Source organism: Pelobates fuscus, chromosome 8 (genome assembly GCF_036172605.1).
Source record: "Pelobates fuscus isolate aPelFus1 chromosome 8, aPelFus1.pri, whole genome shotgun sequence".
NCBI lineage: Eukaryota > Metazoa > Chordata > Amphibia > Anura > Pelobatidae > Pelobates > Pelobates fuscus.
This window is the reverse complement of record NC_086324.1, coordinates 178,627,127-178,639,344: the sequence shown is the minus strand read 5'-3', so window position 1 is coordinate 178,639,344 and position 12,218 is coordinate 178,627,127. Positions and strand designations below refer to the sequence as shown.

The 12,218-nt window shown below is 48.0% G+C and overlaps 1 protein-coding gene across 1 annotated transcript; it reads left to right on the top strand.

The window, feature by feature from the left end:
• Positions 1–899: 899 nt before the first annotated feature.
• On the top strand, positions 900–4,492 carry LOC134571071 (claudin-4-like). The gene is made up of 2 exons (XM_063429119.1): positions 900–930; positions 3,752–4,492. Exon 2 carries the CDS (start codon positions 3,780–3,782, stop codon positions 4,422–4,424), a length of 645 nt encoding a protein of 214 aa, XP_063285189.1. The 5' UTR covers positions 900–930; positions 3,752–3,779; the 3' UTR covers positions 4,425–4,492.
• The last annotated feature ends 7,726 nt before the right edge of the window (positions 4,493–12,218 follow it).

Sequence of the window (12,218 nt, the reverse complement as noted above, 5' to 3'; positions counted from 1 at the left end):
AAAAAAAGTCTAAAAGTCTTTGTATACAAAGGAACAGTATAAAGGACTGTTCCCTATATTGGTGTGGAATTAGTGCAACATCAAGCATATATCTAGTGTATATATGATTGCAGAGCAGTTTGTGTAGTTGCAGAGCAGCTTATATGATTTCAGAGCAGTCTGTGTATTTGCAGAGCAGTGTATACAATTGCAGAGCAGTTTGTGTAGTTGCAGAGCAGTGTATATGATTGCAGAGCAGTTTGTGTATTTGCAGAGCAGTGTATACAATTGCAGAGCAGTGTATATGATAGCAGTGTATATGATTACAGTGCAGTCTGTGTATTTGCAGAGCAGTGTATACAATTGCAGAGCAGTGTATACAATTGCAGAGCAGTTTGTGTAGTTGCAGAGCAGTGTATACAATTGCAGAGCAGTGTATATGATTGCAGAGCGGTTTGTGTAGTTGCAGAGCAGTGTCTATGATTGCAGAGCAGTTTGTGTATTTGCAGAGCAGTGTATACGATTGCAGAGCAGTGTATATGATTACAGTGCAGTCTGTGTATTTGCAGAGCAGTGTATACAATTGCAGAGCAGTGTATATGATTACAGTGCAGTCTGTGTATTTGCAGAGCAGTGTATACGATTCCAGAGCAGTGTATATGATTTCAGAGCAGTCTGTGTATTTGCAGAGCAGTGTATACAATTGCAGAGCAGTTTGTGTTGCTTGGCTCTGATATCATCTCTGACCCCAGGAGCTAGCAATTCTCATGACGTGGAGAACCCCCTCCTCCAGCCAGGGGTTTCAGTGAAACTCTCCCCCCAGGTGAGGAAGATCTCTGCCCCTTCACCTGAAGGTGCTCAGCTGATGACCTCACAGGGGGAGGGGGGTAGTTCTTTAAAAGCTGCAGGCCAGGGGCAGGAGATATTCAGTTCCACTGATTGCTGCTGCAGGTAAGAGAGATGCCTTGGGATGTATTTACTAACCTGCCTGCTGGGGGAGACCTCAGTCCAAACCATTTCATGTTTAGTGAATATCTCTGAAAACCATCCAGAGCCAGGTATTATGGGGTGCATGTGATCATCATGTATCCAACTGGGGGTTCAGTGATTGCTCGTGTGGTCTAGAGAGAACCTGTTCTAACTCTCTACTTTTAGTAGTTGTGTTTTTTTTGTGGTTTTTTTTTCTCTGCTACTCTTTAGCGTTGGTTTGGGTAGCACTGGGGGTCTGGAGGGGTTGGGTTTGGGGGAGCACCCTCTTGCTGGGGTCTGGAGGGGATGGGTTTTGGGGAGCACGGCCTTGCTGAGGTTTTGGGGAGCACTGTCTTGCTGGGGTCTGGAGGGGTTGGTTTTGGGGAGTGCTCTAGCACCCTCTGGGGTTGGTTTTGGGGAGTGCTCTAGCACCCTCTGGGGTTGGTTTTGGGGAGTGCTCTAGCACCCTCTGGGGTTGGTTTTGGGGAGCACTGTCTTGCTGGGGTCTGGAGGGGTTGGTTTTGGGGGTGCTCTAGCACCCTCTGGGGTTGGTTTTGGGGAGCACTGTCTTGCTGGGGTCTGGAGGGGTTGGTTTTGGGGAGCACTGTCTTGCTGGGGTCTGGAGGGGTTGGTTTTGGGGAGCACTGTCTTGCTGGGGTCTGGAGGGGTTGGTTTTGGGGAGCACTGTCTTGCTGGGGTCTGGAGGGGTTGGTTTTGGGGAGCACTGTCTTGCTGGGGTCTGGAGGGGTTGGTTTTGGGGAGCACTGTCTTGCTGGGGTCTGGAGGGGTTGGTTTTGGGGAGCACTGTCTTGCTGGGGTCTGGAGGGGTTGGTTTTGGGGAGCACTGTCTTGCTGGGGTCTGGAGGGGTTGGTTTTGGGGAGCACTGTCTTGCTGGGGTCTGGAGGGGTTGGTTTTGGGGAGCACTGTCTTGCTGGGGTCTGGAGGGGTTGGTTTTGGGGAGCACTGTCTTGCTGGGGTCTGGAGGGGTTGGTTTTGGGGAGCACTGTCTTGCTGGGGTCTGGAGGGGTTGGTTTTGGGGAGCACTGTCTTGCTGGGGTCTGGAGGGGTTGGTTTTGGGGAGCACTGTCTTGCTGGGGTCTGGAGGGGTTGGTTTTGGGGAGCACTGTCTTGCTGGGGTCTGGAGGGGTTGGTTTTGGGGAGCACTGTCTTGCTGGGGTCTGGAGGGGTTGGTTTTGGGGAGCACTGTCTTGCTGGGGTCTGGAGGGGTTGGTTTTGGGGAGCACTGTCTTGCTGGGGTCTGGAGGGGTTGGTTTTGGGGAGCACTGTCTTGCTGGGGTCTGGAGGGGTTGGTTTTGGGGAGCACTGTCTTGCTGGGGTCTGGAGGGGTTGGTTTTGGGGAGCACTGTCTTGCTGGGGTCTGGAGGGGTTGGTTTTGGGGAGCACTGTCTTGCTGGGGTCTGGAGGGGCTGGGTTTGGGGAGCACTGTCTTGCTGGGGTCTGGAGGGGTTGGGTTTGGGGAGCACTGTCTTGCTGGGGTCTGGAGGGGTTGGGTTTGGGGGTGCTCTAGCACCCTCTGGGGTTGGTTTTGGGGAGCACTGTCTTGCTGGGGTCTGGAGGGGTTGGGTTCGGGGGTGCTCTAGCACTCTTTGTGGTTTAATACTTTATTCTGGTTGTCTCCAATAAAATGAAAAACCAAATGCTCCTTGAGGTCTAGATGGGTTGGTCTGTGGCACTCTCCTGGGTTTGGTGTCTCTGTGGGAGGAGGGTCTATAACTTGCCCCATGCGTGGTGTTAATGATCAATAGTGGGGTATTGAGGTACTCTGCCATGCCGTGACATGGCCCTGGCTGTACTAAGCTCAGGGTCACCAACAGCAAGGTGTGGGGGGATTTCTTGTAAAACTTTTTACTGGCCAGAAACTAACAAACTTGTAGCAAGGAGTGATCGGACGTTCCTCATCAGGTTTAATGCTTTATCCTCGTTAAAACGAGTCCCTCGGTCAGTCCAATAAGGTGTTAGAGACTGCAGAACTTTATTATTGTACACTTTAAATTACTGGAGTAATATAGAAAATCCTCATATCACTGGGAAGGTGAAGCCTTCTCCACTGTAACCCTAGTGGACAATATGGTGGTGAGGGGGGTGCAACTATAGTCACCTGAACAACTTTAGCTTAATGAAGCAGTTTTGGTGTATAGAACATGCCCCTGCAGCCTCACTGCTCAATCCTCTGCCATTTAGGAGTTAAATCCCTTTGTTTATGAACCCTAGTCACACCTCCCTGCATGTGACTTGCACAGCCTTCCATAAACACTTCCTGTAAATAGAGCCCTATTTAGGCTTTCTTTATTGCAAGTTCTGTTTAATTAAGATTTTCTTATCCCATGCTATGTTAATAGCTTGTTAGACCCTGCAAGAGCCTCCTGTATGTGATTAAAGTTCAATTTAGAGATTGAGATACAATTATTTAAGGTAAATTACATCTGTTTGAAAGTGAAACCAGTTTTATTTTCATGCAGGCTCTGTCAATCATAGCCAGGGGAGGTGTGGCTAGGGCTGCATAAACAGAAACAAAGTGATTTAACTCCTAAATGACAGTGAATTGAGCAGTGAAATTGCAGGGGAATGATCTATATACTAAAACTGCTTTATTTAGCTAAAGTAATTTAGGTGACTATGGTGTTCCTTTAATTTAAAACCCCTGAGTAGCCATGGTCATCGTTCTGTACCCCTCGGTTTGGGGTAACAAACCATAACTGACTGACCTTCTCTAGTTAATGTATTAACATGTCAGCTGTCCCATATGGCTTCCGTCTCTGATCCCATGTTGTCTTCTTGCAGCTCTCCCTCTCTGATCCTGTGAGTGAAGATGGCGTCAACTGGTCTCCAACTACTTGGCCTGGTGCTGGCTCTGATTGGCTGGGTGGGGGGCATCATCACCTGTGCCCTCCCTATGTGGAAGGTGTCGGCCTTCATTGGAAGTAACATTGTGGTGTCTCAGGTCGTGTGGGAGGGGCTGTGGATGAACTGCGTGGTGCAGAGCACTGGCCAGATGCAGTGCAAGGTGTACGACTCGCTACTGGCTCTACCCCAGGATTTGCAGGCTGCTCGTGCCCTCACTATCATTGGCATCCTGGTGGCTCTGCTTGCCGTGTTTATTGCTATTGTGGGTGCAAAGTGCACAAACTGCGTGGAGGAAGAGAATACAAAGGCAAAAGTCAGTGTGGTGTCCGGCATTGTCTTCCTGGTGGCTGGTCTCCTCATGCTCATCCCTGTCTGCTGGTCAGCCAACAACATCATCCGTGACTTCTATAACCCACTGGTGTCGGATGCCCAGAAGAGGGAGCTGGGGGCCTCTCTATACATTGGGTGGGCAGCTTCTGGCCTCCTTCTGCTCGGTGGGGGCATGCTGTGCTGCTCTTGCCCCAAAAAGAATGATGTGGCATATACAGCCCGGTACACAGCGGCCACCTCTCAGCCACACAGTGATTATCCCACCAAAAACTATGTGTAAAGAGTGGATTTCGGGGACGCCGCTCACTTCAACTTAAAGACTGGACTCTGGACCCTGCGACCTGCTGATGGGTGTATACTTTTTATAAAACTATATTTTATTGAGTGTTGAATAAAATTACCTTTTTTATGTCAGTCTGAGGTGGTGTGTAGTTTCTGCAAAATGTCTAACACAATGCTGTCCGAACTCTGCATTCTCCCAAACACCATAACCACTGAAACCATAACATGGTGCTTGGAACATAATTCCATGAAACCTAAATACTCCACCTGCTGGAGAGCTTACAAAGCTCCGCACTGACCTGGCAAACTGCTAAATGCTATTTCTGACATGGATTTACCAGTTTGGCTACCTTGGTATTGAATAGAAGGCAGCCTATTGCAGTGCTCCTCAAGGGACCCCTAACCGTCCCAAATTTAGGGATTACCCAGGTGTCTAGGAAAAACTAACACTTTTTTTTAATTTAAATTTTTATTTTTTTAGGGTAATCCTGGACGGTTAGATGTGCCTGGGGCCATATGATCGCTCAACAGAGCGATCATATGGTCACAATAGATGTTCTAGTGTCTGCCTGCAGGGGGACTGTCTGTGCTGACATGAAGCCTCCCTGCGACTGTAAAATCATAAAAAAATAAATAAAGGTACATGTTAACAAAAAACAATTATACATGTCATACTAAGTGTGTATTTATATTAATATAAAAATACACTTATTAAATTACACACGTGTATATAGTATATAAATATTAGAAAATACAAATATTTAAATTAAATAACATGTAAAAATTAAAAAAAATTCTATATCTACGAAATTTTATTCTAACTGTATTTTGATATTAATATATTTATATGAAAATACACTTAGAATGAAATTGTAGATATAAATACAAAACATACATAATTATATAAATATACACGTAGACTTCAAATATATAAATATGCATATATACTTAAATTCTACATGCATATTTATGTAATATTTTTACATAATTAAAGCGGCACTGTCATGCCGAATTCAGTTTTTTTTTTTTTAAACCCCCCTCCCGCCTCAACTACATCCAATCGACCCCCTAGTCATCCCCAAATGCCCCTAAGCCCCCCACATTACCTATTTTTTATTCTTTATTTTCTGCCCCGATCTATATTCAGGGCGCCGCCATCTTTGTGTGGGTAGGTGAAGTCCCTGTGGGACACGTCATCTGCCCACACTACACAGACTGTAAGATTCCCGCACATGCCCAGTGAAACACCTGGACATGCGAACAGGAATTTCACCTATTCATTCATCAGACAGACGAATGAATGAATAGAAAAAATCAGACTAACAAACTAACACTGTGTATCAGTGTTCGTTTGTTTGTTCGGTTTATTACAAGGAGGGAGCTACCGGCGTGCAGCTCCCTCCTTGTAATATGTAAAGACAGAAGCGGCAGGGAGCAGTGCTCCCCACCACTTCATAAGCCCCCCATGTCCTCCCACACTCTATGGGGGTCAATATGACCCCCATAATAGCACAAGGGAGATTAAAATCTCCCCAATGCCCCTACTCGCTATACCGCGAGTAGGGGCATGTCCACTAAACAGTGAGCAGCCTGAGGCTGCTCACTGTAAAAAAAAAAAAAAAAAAAGAAGGGGGGGACGGGGGACCTACTGTCCTCCCCCGCCGGCCCCCACCCCTGGACGGCGGGTGGGGGCCATAATGGGAATGAGGGGGGACCTACTGTCCTCCCCTTAGGCCCCCACCCCTGGGCGGCGGGTGGGGGCCATAATAGTAATAAGGGGGGGGGGGGACCTACTGTCCTCCGGCCCCCACCCCTGGGCGGAGGGTGGGGGCCATAATAGTAATAGGGGGGGGGGACCTACTGTCCCCCCCCCCCGGCCCCCACCCCTGGGCGGCGGGTGGGGGCCATAATAGTAATAAGGGGGGGGGGACCTACTGTCCTCCAGCCCCCGGCCCCCACCCCTGGGCGGCGGGTGGGGGCCCTAATGGAAAAAGGGGGGGGGGGGACCTACTGTCCTCCCCCCCGGCCCCCACCCCTGGGCGGCGGGTGGGGGCCATAATAGTAATAAGGGGGGGGGGGACCTACGGTCCTCCACCCCCCGGCCCCCACCCCTGGGCGGCGGGTGGGGGCCATAATAGTAATAAGGGGGGGGGGGATCTACTGTCCTCCCCCCCCCCCGGCCCCCACCCCTGGGCGGCGGGTGGGGGCCATAACGATAATGGGGGGGGACCTACTGTCCTCCCCCCGCCCCCACCCCTGGGCGGCGGGTGGGGGCACTAAGTAAATTCTCCCCCCCCCCCCCCATCAAGGTGACTAGGGGTGCCCAAGCCCCTAGTCACCCACCCCCCACCCAAATAAAAAATGCCCCTACCTACCCCCCTCACCCTAAAAAATTGTGAGGGGGGAATAAAATTGCTAACCTGTAAAGTAAAATTAAACTTACCATTCGACGTCTTCTTTTTTCTAAAATCTTCATTTTTCAGCCCCAAAAAAGGCCAAATAAAAAACCATCATAGCCGTCGAACTAAAAATAAAATAAAAAACCCGAGCGCAAAAAAAAAAAAAACCCGACGAAAAAGAAAAAACCCGAGCGCACAAAAAAATAATCCATCTTCACCCATGGAGGGCTCCGCGCAGACTGAGCTCCGCAGGGCGGGGCAAGGCTTATAAAGCCTTGCCCCGCCCTGCAATTAGCCTAAGAACACTCTGATTGGTGGGTTTAAGCCAATCAGAGTGCTCTTTGTCATTTTACAAGCGTGGGAAAGTTCTTTGGAATTTTCCCACGCTTGTAAAATGTCACAGAGCACTGTGATTGGATGGCTTGAAATCCATCCAATCACAGTGCTCTGTGTCATTTTACAAGCGTGGGAAAGTTCTTTGGAATTTTCCCACGCTTGTAAAATGACACAGAGCACTGTGATTGGATGGCTTGAAATCCATCCAATCACAGTGCTCTGTGTCATTTTACAAGCGTGGGAAAGTTCTTTGGAACTTTCCCACGCTTGTAAAATGACACAGAGCACTGTGATTGGATGGCTTGAAATCCATCCAATCACAGTGCTCTGTGTCATTTTACAAGCGTGGGAAAATTCCAAAGAACTTTCCCACGCTTGTAAAATGACACAGAGCACTGTGATTGGATTTCAAGCCATCCAATCACAGTGCTCTGTGTCATTTTACAAGCGTGGGAAAGTTCCAAAGAACTTTCCCACGCTTGTAAAATGACACAGACCACTGTGATTGGATGGATTTCAAGCCATCCAATCACAGTGCTCTGTGTCATTTTACAAGCGTGGGAAAGTTCCAAAGAACTTTCCCACGCTTGTAAAATGACACAGACCACTGTGATTGGATGGATTTCAAGCCATCCAATCACAGTGCTCTGTGTCATTTTACAAGCGTGGGAAAGTTCCAAAGAACTTTCCCACGCTTGTAAAATGACACAGAGCACTGTGATTGGATTTCAAGCCATCCAATCACAGTGCTCTGTGTCATTTTACAAGCGTGGGAAAGTTCCAAAGAACTTTCCCACGCTTGTAAAATGACACAGACCACTGTGATTGGATGGATTAAACTTACCATTCGACGTCTTCTTTTTTCTAAAATTTTCATTTTTCAGCCCCAAAAAAGGCCAAATAAAAAACCATCATAGCCGTCGAACTAAAAATAAAATAAAAAACCCGAGCGCAAAAAAAAAAAACCTGACGAAAAAGAAAAAACCCGAGCGCACAAAAAATAATCCATCTTCACCCATGGAGGGCTCCGCGCAGACTGAGCTCCGCAGGGCGGGGCAAGGCTTATAAAGCCTTGCCCCGCCCTGCAATTAGCCTAAGAACACTCTGATTGGTGGGTTTAAGCCAATCAGAGTGCTCTTTGTCATTTTACAAGCGTGGGAAAGTTCTTTGGAATTTTCCCACGCTTGTAAAATGTCACAGAGCACTGTGATTGGATGGCTTGAAATCCATCCAATCACAGTGCTCTGTGTCATTTTACAAGCGTGGGAAAGTTCTTTGGAATTTTCCCACGCTTGTAAAATGACACAGAGCACTGTGATTGGATGGCTTGAAATCCATCCAATCACAGTGCTCTGTGTCATTTTACAAGCGTGGGAAAGTTCTTTTGAACTTTCCCACGCTTGTAAAATGACACAGAGCACTGTGATTGGATGGCTTGAAATCCATCCAATCACAGTGCTCTGTGTCATTTTACAAGCGTGGGAAAATTCCAAAGAACTTTCCCACGCTTGTAAAATGACACAGAGCACTGTGATTGGATTTCAAGCCATCCAATCACAGTGCTCTGTGTCATTTTACAAGCGTGGGAAAGTTCCAAAGAACTTTCCCACGCTTGTAAAATGACACAGACCACTGTGATTGGATGGATTTCAAGCCATCCAATCACAGTGCTCTGTGTCATTTTACAAGCGTGGGAAAGTTCCAAAGAACTTTCCCACGCTTGTAAAATGACACAGACCACTGTGATTGGATGGATTTCAAGCCATCCAATCACAGTGCTCTGTGTCATTTTACAAGCGTGGGAAAGTTCCAAAGAACTTTCCCACGCTTGTAAAATGACACAGAGCACTGTGATTGGATGGATTTCAAGCCATCCAATCACAGTGCTCTGTGTCATTTTACAAGCGTGGGAAAGTTCCAAAGAACTTTCCCACGCTTGTAGAATGACACAGAGCACTGTGATTGGATGGATTTCAAGCCATCCAATCACAGTGCTCTGTGACATTTTACAAGCGTGGGAAAATTCCAAAGAACTTTCCCACGCTTGTAAAATGACAAAGAGCACTCTGATTGGCTTAAACCCACCAATCAGAGTGTTCTTAGGCTAATTGCAGGGCGGGGCAAGGCTTTATAAGCGGAGCTCAGTCTGCGCGGAGCCCTCCATGGGTGAAGATGGATTATTTTTTTGTGCGCTCGGGTTTTTTCTTTTTCGTCGGGTTTTTTTTTTTTTGCGCTCGGGTTTTTTTTTTTATTTTTAGTTCGACGGCTATGATGGTTTTTTATTTGGCCTTTTTTGGGGCTGAAAAATGAAGATTTTAGAAAAAAGAAGACGTCGAATGGTAAGTTTAATTTTACTTTACAGGTTAGCAATTTTATTCCCCCCTCACTATTTTTTAGGGTGAGGGGGGTAGGTAGGGGCATTTTTTATTTGGGTGGGGGGTGGGTGACTAGGGGCTTGGGCACCCCTAGTCACCTTGATGGGGGGGGGGGGGGAATTTACTTAGTGCCCCCACCCGCCGCCCAGGGGTGGGGGCGGGGGGAGGACAGTAGGTCCCCCCCCATTATCGTTATGGCCCCCACCCGCCGCCCAGGGGTGGGGGCCGGGGGGGGGGAGGACAGTAGATCCCCCCCCCCCCCCTTATTACTATTATGGCCCCCACCCGCCGCCCAGGGGTGGGGGCCGGGGGGGAGGACAGTAGGTCCCCCCCCCTTTTTTCCATTAGGGCCCCCACCCGCCACCCAGGGGTGGGGGCCGGGGGCTGGAGGACAGTAGGTCCCCCCCCCCCTTATTACTATTATGGCCCCCACCCGCCGCCCAGGGGTGGGGGCCGGGAGGGGGAGGACAGTAGGTCCCCCCCCCCATTACTATTATGGCCCCCACCCGCCGCCCAGGGGTGGGGGCCGGGGGGTGGAGGACAGTAGGTCCCCCCCCCCTTATTATTATTATGGCCCCCACCCGCCGGCCAGGGGTGGGGGCCGGGGGGGAGGACAGTAGGTTCCCCCCCCCTACTACTATTATGGCCCCCACCCGCCGCCCAGGGGTGGGGGTGGGGGTGGGGGTGGGGGCCGGGGGGGAGGACAGTAGGTCCCCCCCCCCCCTCATTATCTTTATGGCCCCCACCCACCGCTCAGGGGTGGGGGCCGGGGGGGAGGACAGTAGGTCCCCCCCCCTCATTATCTTTATGGCCCCCACCCACCGCTCAGGGGTGGGGGCCGGGGGGGGGGACAATAGGTCTCCCTCCCTTATTTTACTTTACGGCCCCCACCCGTCATTTAGGGGTGGGGGGGCAATATTTTTTTTATTTTTTTTCTACAGTGAGCAGCCACAGGCTGCTCACTGCTTACTAGACATGCCCCTACTCGCGGTATAGCGAGTAGGGGCATATTATTTACTAATACCAAGTCATTTTTACTTAGTGTTAGTAAATTTGGCTGAAAGACCAATTCAGGTCTTTCAGCCTTTTAGTAGATAGCTCCCTGATACCGTGGGAATTAGGGAGTTATCTACTAAGCGGCTGCAAGATGCAGCCACAGCAATGAATAGGATCGGAGTTTCATTCATTAGAATGAAATTCCGATACGAACAAAGTACCGAATTGCATCCTAACACCAATGGAGAAACAGTGCTCATTCTGTTAGGATGCAATTCGGCAGTTTTGCCGGCGTTCTGTCTAAGTGACAGGACGTTCGGCAATACTGACAGGAAGCATTGTGGGAACAGGGAGGAAAGCTAGGGATCATGGGAAAATTGCTCTGACCAGCGGAAATGAAGCACACTTTGCTCCTCCGCTGGTCAGAGCTGGTCAAGCGGAGGAATCCCATAAGACAAAGAGTCCGTACTTTGTCCTATGATTTTAAAGAAAACTAAAGAAGAATGGAAGAAAAGAATTACAGATCCTGAGAGAGGGGGAGAAGAGGAAGAGATTGAGGAAAGGTAAGTTCGGCATGACAGTGCCGCTTTAAGTAATTTTAATGATTGCAATTTGAGGGACCTGCCTGCCAACCGAGGCCAAAAGTCCAGATAATTTAATTTGCTAGCACTGTGTTTAACCCTGTAACTTTCTATGACACCCTAAATCCTGTACATTGGGGGGGGGGGGGGGGGGGGGTACTGTTTTACTCGGGAGACTTCGCTGAACACAAATATTAGTGTTTGAAAACAGTAAAATGTATCTCAGCGATGATATTGTCAGTGAAAGTGACTTTTTTTGCATTTTTCACACACAAACAGCACTTTTACTGATCATATTGTTGTGATACGTCTTCCTGTTTTGAAACACTAATATTTGTGTTCAGCAAAGTCTCCCGGGTATAACAGTACCCCTCGTGTACAGGTTTTAGAGCATTTTTTGAAAGTTACAGGGTCAAATATATGGGTCAAATATATATATATATATATTTATTTTTTTTTTTAAATTCTTTATTTTGGTTGTGCACGGTATGAACAAACAGCCGGCGTGTGCCACAACAGCGACATCCGGTAGAATAGGTGAACATTGGTGTTACATGTTATGGCATTTGATATACAGGCACATTTTTTATAATATTTATATGATCTCTAAAACAGTTTAGGTTCACTTTTGGTTTTGAATATGGTATCATAATGCACATGTCATGGAGAAATAGGTAGAGAAGAGACATAGGAGGAGAGCATGGCTTGTGCATGAGAATGTACATAGGTTAAGTAATAATAAAATAAAATTAACAGGATAACAGCACTCATTACTAGCGTATATGTGTTAAGATGCATTATGATTGAGTACAGGTTTAGAGTTTAAACACAAAATGTCAAGAGGAACTGCACCCAATTTTTTTTAAGGAGTAAGACAAGATTTAGTAGCAGCACAAGCTTTTACATACATGACTATATTTCCCCATCGTATGGGCAAACGGTCAGTATTACTTAGGTTTGGACAAAAACGTGGCATGGTAAGGGAGTGCAGTATGACATGCTAATATGGTAGGCTAGTTGAACTGAAGTTAATTACAAGCTGTGTATACCACTGGGAGACCAGGCTTTGCTGGAAAGGTAAGTGGGGCACGCTGGCATAATATGA